Source organism: Carcharhinus amblyrhynchos, chromosome 5, assembly GCF_965287045.1.
Source record: "Carcharhinus amblyrhynchos chromosome 5, sCarAmb.v2.hapA, whole genome shotgun sequence".
Taxonomy (NCBI): domain Eukaryota; kingdom Metazoa; phylum Chordata; class Chondrichthyes; order Carcharhiniformes; family Carcharhinidae; genus Carcharhinus; species Carcharhinus amblyrhynchos.
The window spans coordinates 30,881,569-30,900,314 of NC_137328.1; the positions used below are offsets into that span (position 1 = coordinate 30,881,569).

The window sequence follows — 18,746 nt, forward strand, 5'->3', positions numbered from 1 at the left end:
AGAGGAAACCTACTTCAAGAAGGCAACCATCATCTCTGTGTGAAAGAAAAGCCAAGCAGCGTGCCATAATGGCAATTGGCCAGTGGCCCTGACATCCATTTTCATGAAGTGCTTTGTAAGGTTAGTCATGGCACCGATCAATTTCGGCTTCTAGATTGCCAGTTCACCTATTGCCACTACAGGTCCACAGCAGGTGCCATCTCCCTGGAGCTACAATCAACCCTGCAACAACTGGATAACAACTGAGATTGTTTAACACTGGGGTCATTTAAGACTTATCTGGATAGCCACATGAACAGACTGGGAATAGACAGATACAAATGAATGGTCTAGTTGGACCAATGAGCGGTGCAGGCTTGGAGGCCAAAGGGGCTGTTTCCTGTGCTGTACTGTTCTTTGTTCAAAGACACGTACATCAGACTCCAATTTATTGATTACAGCTCAGCCTTCAATACCATTATTCCGATAAAACTCACTTCCAAACTCCATGGCCTGGGACTCGGCTCCTCCCTCTATGACTGGATCCTAGACTCCTTAACCCACAGACTGGAATCAGTAAGGATAGGCAACAACACCTCCTCCACGATTATCCTCGACACAGGTGCCCCACAAAGCTCAGCACCTTACTATACTCCTTGTGCATCTATGAGTGTGTGGCCAAATTCCCCTCCAACTCACTTTTCAAATTTGCTGATGACACCACCGTAGTGGGTTGGATCTCAAACAATGATGAGCCTGAGTACAGGAGAGAGATAGAGAATCTGGTGAATTGGTACGATGACAATAATCTCTGTCTCAATGTGAGTATAGAAAAAAGGAGATAGTCATCGACTTGAGGAAGTATAGTGGAGGACATGCCCTGTCTACATCAATGGGGAATAAATAGAAATGGTCGAGAGCTTCAAGTTTCTAGGTGTCCAGATTGCCCAACAGCCTGTCCTGGTCCCTCCATAATGGTGCTATAATTAAGAAATTCCACCGACACCTTTACTTTCTCAGGAGTCTAAGAAGATTCAGTATGTCTGCTATGACTCCTACAGGTGCACCAGAGAAAGCATCTTTTCTGATTGTATCACAGCATAGTATGGCTCCTGCTCTGCCCAAAACTGCAAGATACTATAAAGGGTCATGAACAAATCCTAGTCCATCATGCAAGCCAACTTCCTATCTATTGACTCTGTTTACACTTCCCACTGCGTCAGAAAAGCAGCCAGTATTATCGAGGATCCCAGGCAACCCCGACATATTCTCTTTCACCTTCCTCTGTCAGACAAAAAATACAAAAGTCTAAGATCGCATACCAACCTACTCAAGAACAGTTTCTTCCCTGCAGCCATCAGACTTTAGAATGGACTTACCTTATATTACATTGATCTTTCTCATGAGCTGCCCTGACAACAGGAATCACAACCACTCATTGCCTGTCCTGATACCAGGATTTCAAGGCTTCTCATAGTTGCCATAATGGCAGGAGTCATAGGCCCTTCATAGCTTTTCCTGGTCGCAGGAGTTACAGACCCTTCAAAAGGGCGGCACAGTGGTTAGCACTATTAAGCTGATCTTTTTCTACACCCTAGCTATGACTGTAACACTACATTCTCCATCCCCTCCTCTCCTATGAACGGTATGCTTCATCTGTATAGTGCGCGAGAAACAATACTTTTCACTGTGTACTAATACATGTAAGAGGTCTCACAAGGCCAGGTTAAAGTCCAACAGCGCTGCTCCTTTGTCAGGTAAGTGGGAGTTCTGTTCACAAACAGGGCATATAAAGACACAAACTCAATTTACAAAATAATGGTCGGAATGCGAGTTTTTACAGGTAATCAAGTCTTAAAGGTACGCTCAATGTTAGTGGAGAGAGCGTTGAGCACAGGTCAAAGAGATGTGTATTGTCTCCAGACACAACAGTTAGTGAGATTTTGCAAGCCCAGGCAAGTCATGGGGATTACACGTAGTGTAACATGAACACAAGATCCAAGTTGAGGCCGTCCTCATTTGTGCAGAACTTGGCTATCAGTCTTTGCTCAGTGACTCTGCCTTGTCATGTGTTGTGAAGGCTGCCTTGGAGAACGCTTACCCGAAGATCAGAGGCTGAATGCCCGTGACCGCTGAAGTGTTCCCCAATAGGAAGAGAACACTTTTGCATGGTGACTGTCAAGCTGTGTTCATTTATCTGTTGTCGTAGCGCCTGCATGGTCTCCCCAATGTACCATGCCTCGGGACATCCTTTCCTGCAGTGTATCAGGTAGACAACGTTGACTGAGCTGCAAGGGCATGTACTGTGTACCTGGTGGATTATGTTCTCACGTGAGATGCTGATATTCGTGTCGATGATCTGGCACGTCTTGCAGAGGTTGCTATGTCAGGGTTGTATGGTGTCGTGGTCATTGTTCTCTTGAAGGCTGGGTAGTTTGCTGCGGACAATGGCCTGTTTGATGTTGTGCGGTTGTTTGAAGGCAAGAAGTAGGGATGTGGGGATGGTGTTGGCAAAATGATTGTCTCCATCAATGACATGTTGAAAGCTCTGGAGAAGATGTCGTAGCTTCTCCGCTCTGGGGAAGTACTGGATGATGAAGGGTACTCTGTTCGCCACGTCCTGTGTTTGTCTTCTGAGGAGATTTTTCGCTGTGGCGTGTCAGAACTGTCGATCGATGAGTCGAGCACCATATCCTGTTCTTATGAGAGCACCTTTCAGCGTCTGGAGGTGTCTGTTGCAATCCTTCTCATCTGACCAGATCCTGTGTACACGGAGGGCTTGTCCGTAAGGGATGGCTTCTTTAATATGTTTAGAGTGGAAGCTGGAGAAGCGGAGCATCGTGAGGTAATCTGTGTGCTTGCGGTACAGTGAAGTGCTGTGGTGACCATCCTTGATGGAGATGCATGGTCCATAGTGAGTCTGATGGTGGAATGGAACTTGTTGATGTCATCATATAGTTGTTTCAGTGATTGTTCAGCGTCAATCCAAAGGAAGAAAATGTCATCGTGTACCTAGTGTGTAGCATCGGTTGAAGGTGTTGTGCGGTGAAGAAGTCTTGTTTGAGCCTGTGCATGAAGATGTTGGTATATTGAGGTGCAAATTTGGTCCCCATGGCTGTTCCGTGTGTCTGGATGAAGAACTGGTTGTTGAAGGTGAAGACATTGTGGTCCAGGATGAAGCGGATGAGTTGTAAAATTGCACCTGGAAACTGGCAGTTGTCAGCATTGAGTACTGAGGCAGTTGCAGCAATGTCATTGTCGTGGGGGATGCTGGTGTAGAGTGCCGAGACATCCATTGTGACAAGGAGGTTCAACTGCTCCATATGCGCTGAGTTTCTGTTTTCTGAGCTTCTGAATTTCTAATGCTCTCTCCACTTACATTGTCTGTAGTTTTAAGACTTGATTACCTATAAAGATTCACATTCCAACCATTATTTTGTAAATTGAGTTTGTGTCTTTGTATGCCCTGTTTGTGAACAGAATTCCCAATTACTTGATGAAGGAGTGCTGCTCCAAAAGCTAGCAGCTCTTGCTACCAAATAAATCTATTGGATTTTAACCTGGTATTGTGAGACATCTTATTGTGTTTACCCCAGTCCAACGCTGGCATTTTCACATCATTACTAATACATATGACAATAATACATCATATCAAAGCGTCTAAACCATGCTTTTCTGCACCAAGAACCTATTAAAATGAGAATGATGCATCAAATATGTAAAATCAACACACTTCACTTCAGCAGATGACCTATGTCATTTTCTCTATGGTCCAGGGCAGCCGTTTTCCAGGATTACACACATAGCACCATCACCTCAGGTTAGTTACTGAGACATTTCTCCAGCTATTTACATGTGTTTACTTGCTCAGTTAAGAGAACTGGATGGCTATTCTACTCATCCAATTCTCCGTAGAGTAACACATTCTTTGAACTTCGTCTTTCTTCTTGGGTGAAATGATTTAACTCCCAAGTTCACATCTGAGTTATTTCTGGAGTGTGTGAGAGACAATCACTCTCCTTTAATGTATGTTTTGATTTGTTTTGTGATCCTCTATATAATGCTGCAGCTTCTTTTGGTGTTTAAGGTGGACAGTTTTTTTCAGTTTAGCTATTGCTGCACCAAACTTTATAATCTTGTCAAGAGGACAATGAGTGCTAGGTAGGACCAAGTGAGTGTCACTGCTTATTGTAAACAGAAGATCTTTGGCCTCCCTGCAGTTTCATTATTAAACGTAGAAGATAGGAGCAGGAGGAGGCCATTCGGTCCTTCGAGCCTGCTCTGCATTCATCACAATCATGGCTGATCATCCAACTCAATTGCCCAATCCTGCTTTCTCCCCATAACCTTTGATCCTGTTCACCACAAGTGCTATATCTAGCCGCCTCTTGAATACATTCAATGTTTTAGCATCAACTACTTCGTGTGTAATGAATTCCACAGACTCGTCACTCTTTGGGTGAAGAAATGTCTCCTCATCTCCGTCCTAAATGGTCTAATTATGTTATTTTCTTTCTTAAAATTATTATGCCATTGTTCTTTATGCTGTAATTAGTACCTGACCATCTGCTGGGCCTTTTGGCTAAGATCAAGTATGTAGTATTGACATGCTGTGCTTGGTTGAAGTCTTTAGGTTACATTTCAGCTTCATTCGAAGCAATTTTTAAAAGCGGCATCTTGGCCTTTTGGCTAAGATGCAAATGAGATCAAGCCTTGGAGGAGGAACTATGCCTACTCCAATCAGCTTGGATCATGTAGATCAAGCCCAGGACAGGAGGTGAGAGCCCTGTCTTGTCAACTTGGATCGGGAATGTCTCAACTTGTTGAGACTCTGAATTGGACTTGATTTGATTGAATTGGAATCAAAACAAAACAAGTGATTTGTTTCTGATGTTGTCTTGGTAATTGGTGTGTTTCATTTGCAATAGGATCAGTCTTGGGACAGTGATAGTATTCTTGCCTTTAGATCAGCAGGTCATGGGTTCTATTGCCATTCCAGAGCATCTATTCTGACATTTCAGTGGATTATTGAGGGAGTGTTACACTCTTGAAGAAGCCATCGTTCAGATGAAATATTTATCCATCTACCACTTCATATTAATGTTGAAGAGCATGGAACTTCTTCCTGTCTTCTGATCCAACATTGATCCCTCAATCACCTATCATTAAAAGGTTATTCATCTACCTCAAAGGAACATAGGAGCAGGAGTGGACCATTCAGACCCTTGCATATGGTCGAGTGTGGATGATCTATATCTTAACTGTATTTACCTGTCTTGGTCACATTCTTCAGTATCCATTTCGAACAAAATATCAATCACAGTTTTAGAATTGTCAATCAATTTGTACTCATCAACTTTTTAAAGGGGAGAACTGCAGATTTCCAGTCCCCTTTTGGCAGACAAGTGCCTCTGACAGCACCTTAATTTTAAAAATGTGCCTTTTTGTTCTAGCCTCCCCTGCAGAGAAAATGTTTTACTCTACCTACCCAATCAAATCCTTTCATCAGTTCAAGCACCTTAAATAGATCAGTCCTTAATCATCTCCATTCAAAGGAATGCAATAATCAGTGCAATGTATCCCCATAATTTAACATTCTTAGCCCTGCTATTATTCTTATGTCTGCATACCAAGTACAATTTATGGTGGTGGGGTCCTCAGACTGAGCATACTATTTCAGATGCTGTATGACCAGATTTTAGTACAACTGTATTCTAACCATTTTGGAATAGTTCTCCATAGTTGTTTTTGGGGATCCTGCCGTGCACGATTTGGCTGCCTCATTTTTTTACATGACAACAAAAATTATACTTCAACAGTATTATTTGATTTGATTTATTATTGTTACATGTATTAACATACAGTGAAAAGTATTGTTTCTATTCAGACAAAACATACTGTTCATAGAGAAGGAAATGAGAGAGTGGGGAATGTAGTGTTACAGTCATAGCTAGGGTGTAGAGAAAGATTAACTTAATGCAAGGTAAGTCCATTCAAAAGTCTTAACAGCAGCAGGGAAGAAGCTGTTCTTGAGTCAGTTGGTACGTGACCTCAGACTTTGTGCCTTTTTCCTGAAGGAAGAAGGTGAAGGAGAGATTTCAGGGGTTCGTGGGGTCCTTAATTATGCTGGCTGCTTTGTCGAGGCAGCGGGAAGTGTAGACAAAGTCAGTGGATGGGAGGCTGGTTTGCATGATGGATTGGGCTACATTCACAACCTTTTGTAGTTATTTGCAGTCTTGGGCAGAGCAGGAGCCATACCAAGCTGTGATACAAGCAGAAAGAATGTTTTCTATGGTGCATCTGTAAAAGTTGGTGAGAGTTATAGCTAACATGCCAAATTTCCTTAGTCTTCTGGGAAAGTAGAGGTGTTGATGGGCTTTCTTAACTATAGTGTCGCATGGGGGGACTAGTACAGGTTGTTGGTGATCTGGACACCTAAAAACTTGATGCTTTCGACCCTTTCTACTTCGTCCCCATCGATGTAGACAGGGGCATGTGCACCTTTACGCTTCCTGAAGTCGATGACAATCTATCTTCATTTTGTTGGCATTGAGGTAGAGATTATTGTTGCCCGTTCACCACATTCTCTATTATATTGACAAAGAAGTGCTTGGGGATATCTTGAGGTTATGAATGCAAATCTTTTTGTCTAATAGTTTCTGCAAGGACCCTGCTGTATCTTACCAAGCGTACTGTTCATGCTTATTGGTGAAATGAAGGCCATGCTGAAAAGATTGAAGTTACATCTCCAAATCAGTAGCAGCAAATGTATCATTTTGAATTAAACATATTCTCATATAATGTGAAGTCTTACAGTTCGATGATTGGCAAGATCGGCCCCAAATTGAACATTCTGCTTTAGTAAACATTGTGGCTCATCTTTTAAGACAGTTCAATATTTAAGTTTAAGTTCATTTATTAGTGTCACAATTTGTCTTACATTAAAACTGCGATGAAGTTCCTCTGGCTGCCACACTCCAGCACCTGTTCGGGTATACTGAGGGAGAATTTATCATAGCCAATGCACTTGACAGCCATTTTTTGGACTGTAGGAGAAAACCGGAGCACCCAGAGGAAACCCATGCAGACATAGAGAGAACGTGCCGGCTCCACACAGACAGTGAACCAAGCTGGGAATCACTGGCGCTGCAAGGCACAATTCCTACAATGGACTTCATTGCACCAATATTTTTCAGCAAATACATGAATAGTCTTAGATAGTAGTGACAGTCAGCAATCATAGAACCCTACATGCAGAAGGAGGCCATTTGGCCCATCAAGTCTGCACCGACCACAATCCGACCCTTGCCTATCTCCATGTATTTACTCTAGCTAGTCCCCCGACACTAAAGGGCAATTTAGAACAAAGGAAAGTATAGCACAGGAACAGGTCCCTCGGCCCTCCAAGCATGTGCCGATCACGATGCCTGCCTAAACTAAAACTGTATGCACTTATGGAGGTCATATCCTTACATTCCCATCCTATTAGTTGCTCCTTAAATGCTGCTATCACACCTGCTTCCTTCACCTCCCCAGGCAGTGTGTTCCAGACATTCACTACTCCCTGTGTAAAAAAGCTTGCCTCACACATCCCTTCTAAACTTTTCCTCTTAAACCTATGTCCCCTAGTACTTGACTTTTCTACTCTAGGAAAGAGCATCTGACTATCTACTCTGTCCATGCCACTCATAATCTTGTAGACCTCTGTCAGGTTACATTTCAACCCTCATCATTTCAGTGAGAACAAACCAAGTTTATCCAACCTCTCCTCACAGATAATACCCTCCAGAGCAGACAACATCCTGGTAAACCTCTTCTGTATCCTCTCCAAAGCATCCACATCCTTCTGGTAGTGTGATGACCAGAATTGTACGCAATATTCTAAGTGAGGCCTAATAAAGGCTCTGTACAGTGGCAGCATGACCCATCAATTTTTATACCCAATGCCCTGACCAATGAAGGCAAACATGTCGCATGCTTTCTTGACTACCTTATTTACCTGCATAGCCACTTTCAGTGATCAGTGGACATGTATGCCCCAACCTCTCTCTCTGTCACTACTCAAGGCTTCTACCATTTGCTGCAAAATTCCTATATGCATCCTTCCAAAATGCATTATCTCACATTTGTACAGATTAAACTGCATTTGCCATTTCTCCGCCCAAGTTTCCAACCAGTCTATATCCTGCTGTATCCTCTGACAATCCTCTTCACTGTCCGCAACTTCACCAATTTTTGTGTCATCTGCAAACTTACCAATCAGACCAGCTATACTTTCCTCCAAATCATTTTTCTACACTACAAACAAGAAAGGTCTCAGAACTGATCTGTGTGGAACACTTCTAGTCATAGCCTTCCATTCAGAAAAGCACCTCTTTACTGCTACACTCTGTTTTCTATGGCCAAACTAGTTCTGTATTCATCTTGCCAGCTTTCCTCTGATCCCATGTGACTTCACCTTTTGTATCAGTTTACCATGAGGTGCCTTGTCAAAACTTTAGTGAAGTCTATATATACAACATCCACTGCCTTTCCATCATCTTCGTCACTTCCTCGAAAAACTCTATGTAGTGAGGCACAACCTTCCCTTCACGAAGCCACGCTGTCTAACACTAATAAATCCATTTCTTTCCGAATGTGAGTAAATTCTGTCCCTCATAATCTTTTCTAATAATTTCCCTATCACTGACATAAGGCTCACTGTCCTATAATTTCCTGGATTATCCCTACTGCCTTTCTTAAACAATGGAACAACATTGGCTGTCCTCCAGTCTTCTGGAACTTCACCTATAGCCAATGAGGATACAAAGATTTCTGTCAAGGCCCCAGCAATTTCCACCTTTGCCTCCCTCAGAATTCTGGGGTAGGTTCCGTCAGGCCCTAGGGACTTATCTACTTTAATGCTTTTTAAGACATCCATTATTCCTCTTTTTTGATAATGACATGACCCAGAATATCTAAACACCCTTCCCTAGGCTCTTCATCCATCAAGTCCCTTCTTTGGTTGGTATTGAGGCAAAATATTCATTTAGTATATCACCCATTTCCTCTTGTTACATGCATATATTCCTCCGCTATCCTTAAGTGGACCAACCCTTTCCCTGGCTACCCTCTTGCTCTTCACATATGTATAAAATGCCTTAGGATTTTCCTTAATCCAGTTTTCAAAGGACTTTTCATGACCCCTTTTAGCCTTCCTAACTCCTTCCTTCCTACGTTTTTTTATATTCTTCAAAGGTTTCGTTTGTCCTAAGCCTTTTAGATCTTATGAATGCTTCCTTTTTCTTTTTGACAAGGCTCATAATATCTCCCGTTATCCAGGGTTCCCAATACTTGCCACATTTATCCTTCATCCTCACAGGTAAATGCCGACCCTTAATTCCAATGAACTCACATTTGAAAGACGCCACATGTCGGATGTTGACTTACCCTCAAACAGCCTCCCCCCATCTACATTCTCTGGATCCTGCCTAATGTTGTTGTAGTTGGTCTTCCCCTAATTTAACACCTTTGCCCAAGGACCACTTTTGTCCTTATCCACAAGCACCTTAAAACTTCTGGAATTATGATCACTGTTCCCGAAATGCTCTCCCACTGAAACTTCAATTATCTGTCTGGGCTCACTCCCCAATATTAGGTCTAATATGGCTCCTTCCCAAGTTGGGTTATTTACATACTGTTTCAAGAAACCCTCCGAGATGCTTCTTACAAATTCTGCCCCATTCAAGCCGTAAGCAGTCAATGTAGGGAAAATTGAAATCACCCACCACAACAACCCTGTTGTTTTTGTATCTTTCCAAAATCTGTCTGCACATCTGCTCCTGTATCTCCCACTGTAATAAACCCCAACTTTATGGCTGCATCCTTCACATTCCTGAGCTCTACCCATTTTGCATCGATGCCTGAATCCTCAAAGGTGTTCCCCCTCAGTATAGTGTGATATTCTCCTTAACTAGTAATGCAACTCCCCCACCCCTTTTACATCCCGTTCTATCCTACGTGAAGCATCTAAATCCTGGAATGTTTAGCTGCCAATCCTGTCTATCTTTCAACAAAGTCTCTGTAATAGCAACAACAACATAGTTCCAAGTACTAATCCAAGCTCTAAATTCATCTGTTTAACCTGTTATGCTCCTCGCATTGAAGCAAATGCACTTCAGACCACCAATCCTGCTGTGTTCAACAACTGGTCTTCCTCTTAATCATAGAATCATATAAACCCAACAGTACAGAAAGAGGCCATTCAGCCCATCGAGTCTGCACCGACCACAATCCCACCCACGCCCTACATATTTTACCCACTAATCTCTCTAACCTATGCATCTCAGGACACTAAGGGGCAATTTTAGCATGGCCAGTCAATCTAACCCACAAATCTTTGGAGTGTGGAAGGAAACTGGAGCACCCAGAGGAAACACACGCAGACACAAGGAGAATGTGCAAACTCCAAACAGACAGTGATCCAAGCCGGGAATCGAACCAAGGTTTTTGGAGCTGTGAAGCAGCAGTGCTAACCACTGTGCCACAGGGCCGCCCATAATCTTCTTACTGTCCTTAGTCTGTAGCCCTCCTCAGTTATTTCTCCTGCTGACCTATTTCTCTGGTTCCCACCCTCCCCCTTCTATATTAGTTTAATCCCACCCAAGTGACTCTAGCAAATCTACCTGCCAGGATATTGGTGCCCAAAAGAGGAACACTGGAAAATCTCAGCAGGTCTGGCATCATCTGTAAGGAGAGGAAAGAGCTGACGTCAGGAGTCCAGATGACCCTTAGTCAAAGCCCCTCCAGTTTAGATGTAACCCGTCTTCTTGTACAGGTCCCACCTGTCCCAGAAGAGATCCCAATGATCAAGATATCTGAACCTCTCCCTCCTACACCAGCTCTTTAGCCACATGTTTTGCTGCACTATCTTCCTGTTCCTAGCTTCACTGGCACATGACACAGAAAGAAATCCTGAGATTACAACCTAGAGGTCCTCTTTTTTAACTACTACCTAACTCCCTGAACTCCCCTTGCAGGATCTTGTCATTCTTCCTGCCTATGTCATTAGTATCAATGTGTATCATCCCCTCTGACTGTTCACCCTCCCCTTTCAGAATGTTCCATGCCTGTACAGAGGCATGATGTAGCATGACCAGTCTATCTAAACTGCACATCTTTGACTGTGAGAGGAAACCAGAGCACCTAGAGGAAACCCACACAAACATTGTGAGAATGTGTAAACTCCACACAGACAGTGACCCAAGCAGGGAATCGAATCCAGGTTCCTGGCACTGTGAGGGAGCAGTGCAAACCACTGTGCCACCATGATGCCCTGTCTGGCCAAACTGCCCCACTATTATTCCTTTCCTCCTCTTATCCCTCTTTTTCAAGGCATTGCATACCATTTCTTTGACTCTAGGATTGCCTGCTCAGAGCTTCACACCAGCATATGATATTCTGATGTGTTAATGCAACACCCGGCTGGAACAGCCTGTCACCAGGGGTGGCTCTAAGCTGCCCTGCACGTAACTGTTGGCTTAATTTGGCTGGATGTGGTGGTGTAAAACCAACCTAAAAAAGGTTCAGAATTCCTTTGGGCACCTAGCCTGGCCCTTCATCCTACTGGGGCAGGATAGGGGAGGGAAGAGGGTGGACTGTGCTGGAATTGTAATCCATGTTGTAATCTTGTTGTGGGACTCGCTGCTTGTTAAATTAATCAGCAATGTTAAAACATTTATATAGTTCTTCATCACATCGTTAGAGTTTTCTAAGGCACTTTGTAGCAAGTTACTTCTGCGGTGCACTGTTATTATGCAAGTAGCAACTTGCACATAGCAAAATTCCACAAGCAGCAAGTAAGTGTGTTTGTGATGCAAAGGTTGATGGTGGGTTGTTGGCCATGACCAAATGTAACCTATTGGCATGGGATCTCTGCAGTTCTTGGACCAGCAGGTTGTGGGGGTGATGGGGTGGTGGATTTTTCACATGCCCTCTATCCATGGTGTATTTTGCAACGGCAGAGGTAGCCCATTAATTTCCAATGGTGGGATCTTCTGTTCCCCTTGCTGTCAATATGTTTTCCTGTTGCTTGTACCCTTCATCACTGAGAAACCAAAGTGGGAGCTCAATGCAGTTGGACCGGATGATCCTGCTGGCAGAAACAGCTGGAATATATTAGTTTTGATTTAACGTATCACCTCCAGTCATGCAGTTTTTGCATTAAAATGTCAGCCTGGATAATGTGCCCTAGTCCTAGATAGGGGCTTGAAGCTTAACTGTCTGACTCAGTGTTGGATGGATTTTCATTCATGTTACAATGGTTAGCATTGCTGCCTCACAGTGTCAGCAACCTGGATTTGATTCCCAAAGTGTGGCGACTAGGGGATTTTCACAGTAACTTCGTTGCATTGTTAATGTAAGCCTAAGAACATAAGAAATAGGAGCAGGAGTAGGCCAACTAGCCCTTCGAGCCTGCCCTGCCATTCAATAAGATCATGGCTGATCTGTCGTGGCTCAGTTCCACATTCCCGCCCTCTCCCCATAACCCTTAATCCCCTCTCCTTTCAAAAACCCATCAACCCGCGTCTTAAAAATATTTAGCGAGGTAGCCTCCACCACTTCAACGGGCAGAGAATTCCAGAGATTCACCACCCTTTGAGTGAAGAAGTTCCTCCTCAACTCTGTTCTAAACCGCCCCCCTTTATCTTGAGGCTGTGCCCCCTAGTCCTGCTATCCTTTCTGAGCGGGAAGAGTCTCTCCACCTCTATCCTATCCATCCCATTCATCATCTTATACGTCTCAATGAGATCTCCCCTCATTCTTCTAAACTCCAACGAGTACAAGCCTAATTTATTCAGCCTCTCCTCATAGCTCAACCCCCTCAACTCCGGCATCAGCCTAGTAAACCTCCTCTGCACTCCCTCCAAGGCCAAAATATCCTTGCGTAAGTACGGCGCCCAAAACTGCACACAGTACTCCAGCTGCAGCCTCACCAATGCCCTATACAGCCACAGCAAGACCTCCCTACTTTTATATTCAATCCCCCTCGCTATGAAGGCCAGCATCCCATTCGCCTTCCTGACCACCTGCTGCACCTGCAAGCTGGGTTTTTGCGACTCATGCACAAGGACCCCGAGGTCCCTCTGCACCGTCGCCTGCTGCAGTTTTTCGCCACGTAAGTAATAATAAGTAAGCCTACCTTGTGACACTAATAAATAAACTTAAATTTAAAGCAATATGATCAGATTCTCTTTCAAAAAAATGTAAACTGTTGATCTTTCTAACAAAGTTTTATTGAAACTCTTGTAGTCTGGGAATGGAACATGATGGTCAAGGAAACCGGTGTGGAGATGAAACCAGCATGGGAAGTGTTATGGCACCTTTGGTCCAGGCTGCATTTCACCGATTTCATTGGTCGCGGTGCAGTGGGCAAGAGCTCAAGCGATATCTTAAGTGAGTACATCAATATGCTGTCAGATTATTGGCCCTGTGTTGCTGAATTTATTGAAAATTAATTTTTCAGGGAAGGTGCTGCAGTGAGATAGGAGGGAAAGACTGGTGTTTTGTGTTTGGTGCCTGCAATGTTCATTCCTGATGATGTATTGTTAAAATAATTTTGGATTAGCACCTTAACGGTGTCCCAAACTAATGGAAACAAAGTAAGTGGAATTAATGTCTTGCTGTAACCTGAGCAATAGCAACATTATCAAAAAACAAAGAAAAGTACAGCACAGGAACTTCGATCATTCATTTTCAGCTAGTACTCCCTCTATCAAGTCCCTGGGCTGCTGAATTAGGCCATCTTACCTAGTAACATGTCTAAACATATTTTAAAAGACAAAATTGTACCCGCCTCAACTACTACATCTGGCAGCTTGTTCCATACACTCACCACACCTTGTGTGAAAAAATTGCCCCCCCTGGACTCTTTTGTATCTCTCCCTTCTCGCCTTAAACCTGGGCCCTCTAATTTTAGATTCCCCTATCTTTGGGAAAATATAATGGCTATCTAGCTGACCTATGCCCCTCAACATTTTATAGACTCTATAAGATCAGACCTCAGCCTCCTACGCTTCAGAGAAAAACATCCCAGTCTATCCAGCCTCTCCTTATAACTCAAACCATCAAGTTCCAGTAGCATCCTAGTAGATCTTTTCTGCATTCTTTCTAATTTAATAATATCCTTTCTATAATAAGGTGACCACACTATTCCAAGTATGGCCTTACCAATGTCTTGTACAATTTCAACAAAATGTCCCAACTCCCGTGCTTGCGTGGGTTTTCTCCGGGTGCTCCGATTTCCTCCCACACCCCAAAGATGTGCTCTTAGGCTGATTAGTGTAACAAATTGTCCCTAAATTAGTCTCCCCTCAATCTGGTTTCTAATGTGGAGTGCCATAATCGTAGACAAGGGTCATGGGTGGAGAGGGGACTCACAGTGTTGAAATGGTGGCGTAGGCTCGTTGGGCCGAAGGGCCTGTTTCCCGTGCTGTATTGTGCTTTGTTCTTTGTTCCTGTATTCAATGCTTCATGCTGTGGGATAGCCTCTGGGAATGATGGATGTGGAATGATCCAATTGCTGTAGCATTCCAGGGGTTTTATCAGAATAATCTAGAAAGTTTGAACAATTGGGATGAAAATTCTAGTGAAATGATCATAGATTCAGTCAGCTTTTTGTTCTTCCTACAGCTCCTATGACTGCCTCCTGGATGATCCATTTGAACACGATTGGCCCAAGCTTCCAGAGTTGCCAGGGATAAACTACTCAATGGATGAACAATGCCGTTTTGATTTTGGTGTGGGCTACAAGATGTGCACAGCTGTATGTTTTGCCAAAATAATCACCCAATAATTGTGAAATAGGGGGATTAAAATAACACTCCAATGTGAGATGAGACAATTAGCAACAAATATTGTAGGTTAGAGGTGGAAACTCTTTCATGGTCAACTATATCATGTGGTGTGAGATTAAGCTTCAAGTTTGGTTTGTTGTGTTGTGTTAAGTCATCAGACTTTAACTGGTTTAAGAATTGATCATGGTGGATGGTCAACTCAGATTGACAGAAGTGTCCTGATTTGCATGTTGGGCAAGGACAAGATCAGACCTGATTCTAAAGTTTCCTCTCTCTGATCAAACCCTGGCCAACATTCACTGCTTCAGCACTCAGATGAAGAATGGCTATTTTACTGAGACACTGCAGGGCTGTTTGCCTGCAGCTGCCTGTTCTGGCAATAGCCAGCATTGACATAAGACGGTGGGGCAAAGGAACAGAAATAAGGGAGCTGAGCACTCATGCCTGACCAAATACTTCACTGTTTCTTTTGCAGTTCAAAACAATATTTCAGGGTAAATTCTGCAAGGCTGCAGATCCACAGCAACCATGAATGGTTATCAGGTTTGTTCCATGCAATAGGCATTGTTCAGTAAAGGGCAAACACAAAGATGGAACTCTCCCAGGGGATGGTCAGTGTCAATGTCAGGGTTGGTAGATGATGTGCAGGTTAGACTTTCACACCTAAACCCTAGCTCTGAACTTCTCTTACAAGTAATGAGAAATTGTGCTGTGAGTAGGTTGGGTCCATATTCACCGGAGTCTGGAAAAATGAGAGAGACAGGATTAATGAGACAGACAGGATTCTCAGAGGGTTGACAGGGTAGATGCTGAGAGGTTATTTCCCCTTGTGGGAGTGTCTAGGACCAGAGGCATAATCTTAGAGTATGGGTTGTCCGTATAAGACAGAATTGAGGGGGAATTTATTCTCCGAGGGTAGTTAATTTGTGTATTCCTTTACCACAGAGGATTATAGAGGCTGGGTGGTTAAGTATGTTCAAGGCTGAGATGGACTGATACTTAATCCGTAAGGGAATCAAACATAACGGGAATAAAGTGGAGAAGGCAATTTGATGATTATTATATCAGATCATATTGAATAGCCTACTTCTGCTCCTATGTCTTATAGTCTTAAACAGTGAAGGAATGGCACTATAATTCTTACTCCCTGATGAAGGAGCAGTGCTCTGAAAGCTCATGCCTTGTGCTACTGTGAGAAACACAGCTCACAGTTAAACAATTTAGTCAAGTCAAGTTCTGAAGGAGCAAGATTTTATTTGTCGTTCTTGCAAGACCGGGTGTCTAGTCAAAATAGGCACACCTTACATAGATTTGCAGCACACTTTATACTGTTTTTCAAACATTGTGATGGCTTGTATTGTGTTATTCCCCCTTATTTGGCTGTTAACCTTGTTAACTTTAAACACGTCATTCCTTCAATTAACACTCTCTCAACTCCCATTTTGCGCTTAATCTCATCACTGCGGTTATCTGTTTCGTGTAACCTAGTTAACTGTCTGTCATGTGCCTCCCCCTTTCTGTATGCTGCTGAACTCGTCCATCACTGCTGATTGTACTGTTAGCTCTTGCAGCCTTAAAAATTACACTACTTCTCACAATCCCCCCTTTTCTTTTTACTGTCTGTAATTTTTTACTAGCATCCCTTTTTCCAGGTTTAGTCCAGATATGCGCGAGTAGGTTGTTCCAGTTTGGCTAACATACTATTCACTTGCTCGTCCCAATCTTATATAATTTATCCAATCTACGTTCTTATTTATTGTTACCCACCAAAACAAGGATTCAAACCCAGCTGTAATCTGATTTCGAGCTTTAAATTCATCTGGAACTCCCCGAGGCACTCCTATGGGATCTAGATATATCTTTTCATCAAAAGAAATTCCTATCACTGATCTCTTGTTTTTCCTGATCCTTTTGATTTTTCAAATGCCAGGGTAAATGGTATAGCCAATTGGACAATTGCACATGTACCTTTCCACTGAGGGGGTAGAGTTGGCCTCAGTACCCTTCCTCCACAATACCACCATATATCTGCTCTGGGGATTTTCAATGATGAATAGTTCCCTCCCATTCCGTTCTCTGTAATGCTCCTGACCTCTGAGCATGATTCTAACTCCCCCATATTATGAGTTAACTCTGCCCTTTGTCGGTTCACACATGAAGTGTGATTCACAACGGCAGTGAGAAACTGAGGGGGAGTTTTTAAGTTCTTTGCTTCCACAGGAGGGTACATCAGGGATAGGGATGTGCAGTTCGGGTTGCCCCATGCTTCCTTTTCTTGATACAGGGCTAACATGCACTCCATACCTCTTCTGTCGCGTTTCCATCCCAGAGGGAAGGGTACTATTTGGGCCACTGGCTTCCCAGACGCACAGGCATAGCAATTGCTTTTATTTAAGCTTTTTACAGTGTATTTGACCCATTCTACCCAGGCATTAGTCTCCTCATACCCAGTCTCTATTTCAAGGATTTGTTTTAGGTTGTTTACTTCGACCACTCTTACTGCCCTTGGGTCGTTTTGGGGAACCTTATCATTCTAGTCAGGTGTTTTCAAATTTTTATCTACATAGATTCGGAAACAACATTTCAATTTGCTATCTTTTCCTCCCTCCTTTACCCTAATTCCAAATACTGCCTGGTGCAATTGTTGGTCCCTGGTCCAGTTACCTGTAAAGAAGGGCCCACCAGCTATGGAGTACCGGGAGAGGTTCTTAGGATCTAAGACTGGACTGCTTATTTTTTTTTTTCAGTCCATTTGGTCCCTATAAGATTGTATTCCTTATCTAGGCATTCTGATCTTGGCTGCATATGTTTCTGATGAAGGGATATTATGGAAGGGAGTTTACCCCAAGGATACTTTCCGTCGGCATAAAATTGTAAGGATTCTACCGAATATTTTTGCTGGCTCACCAGATCCCCACATATTACCAAAGAACACAGGTCTGTCTCTACTACCTGTGTTGTAGTGAGATCCAGAACCGTAACTGAGCTCATAGTGTTTCCCTTGTCCTCTTCTAACTTATCTGAATTATATCCCATACTTGTAAGTACTCTCTTGGACAAGAGGAAGGAAAGCATTATCCAGGTTACCCCTTCCATTCTATCCCTTTCTCGTTACCTTTTAGGAGAGAACTTAATTCAAAACAGTTCCTTTCCCGCGCTCACGCCGCAACTAAAAATTGATTATTTAGAGTCTTTTAAATTTCAGCTTCAAAGGTTCTTCAGTCAGTTTGACCATCCACGTGTTGGAATTATCTGGAGGTTTTACCAGTCCCTTGATTATAGTATGATGTGTCCACCCCTTTTCAGCAGTCCTGATTGCTGTCTCAGTTGTTAGGAGTGCTTGATATGGTTCCTCCCATTCCGGTTGCAGCTTAGTTTCTTTCCATGACTTTACCAGGACCCGATCTCCTGGTTGAATTGTATGTACCGTGAAGTCGAGGGCTGGAGTCTGCGACAATAATCCTTGTTTCCTAAGGGAAGATATCGAGGAGAACAGGCCCAGTATATATTTCTTTACAAATTGATCATTCATTTCAGGAACCGGTAACTCCCCGACTGCCCCCATATAAGGTAGTCCAAATAGCATTTCATAGGGGGATAAACCCAAATCCTTTCGAGGAGCTGTACAAATACGCAAAAAGTGCTTTTGGTAAGCACTTAGTCCAAGGGAGTTTCGTTTCTATTATCAGCTTAGATCCTCTGTCCACTTTAAAACATTAGGTTCTTCTTCTAACAGTTTCAAATATAGTTGTTTAGTTTTCTGTGCGTACCCTTTGATCCACAATCTACAGTATCCTACTAATCCCAAGAACCTCCTAAGTTCCTTTTTAGTCCATAGTATATTTAGATCTAGGATTCCTTGTATTCTTTCTGGATCTATTCTTCTCCTTCCCTCACTGATTAGGTGTCCAAGGTATTTAACTTCCTTCTCTA

At 43.1% G+C, this 18,746-nt stretch overlaps 1 protein-coding gene across 1 annotated transcript in view; it reads left to right on the forward strand.

Moving 5' to 3' along the window:
* LOC145342937 (A disintegrin and metalloproteinase with thrombospondin motifs 3-like) overlaps nt 1-18,746 on the forward strand; it is a 286,375-nt gene that overhangs the window by 205,421 nt on the left and 62,208 nt on the right. The window contains exons 9-10 of the mRNA XM_080188573.1: nt 13,270-13,413; nt 14,650-14,782. Coding sequence (XP_080044699.1) covers nt 13,270-13,413; nt 14,650-14,782 — 277 coding nt within the window. The remainder of the gene's footprint in view (nt 1-13,269; nt 13,414-14,649; nt 14,783-18,746) is intronic.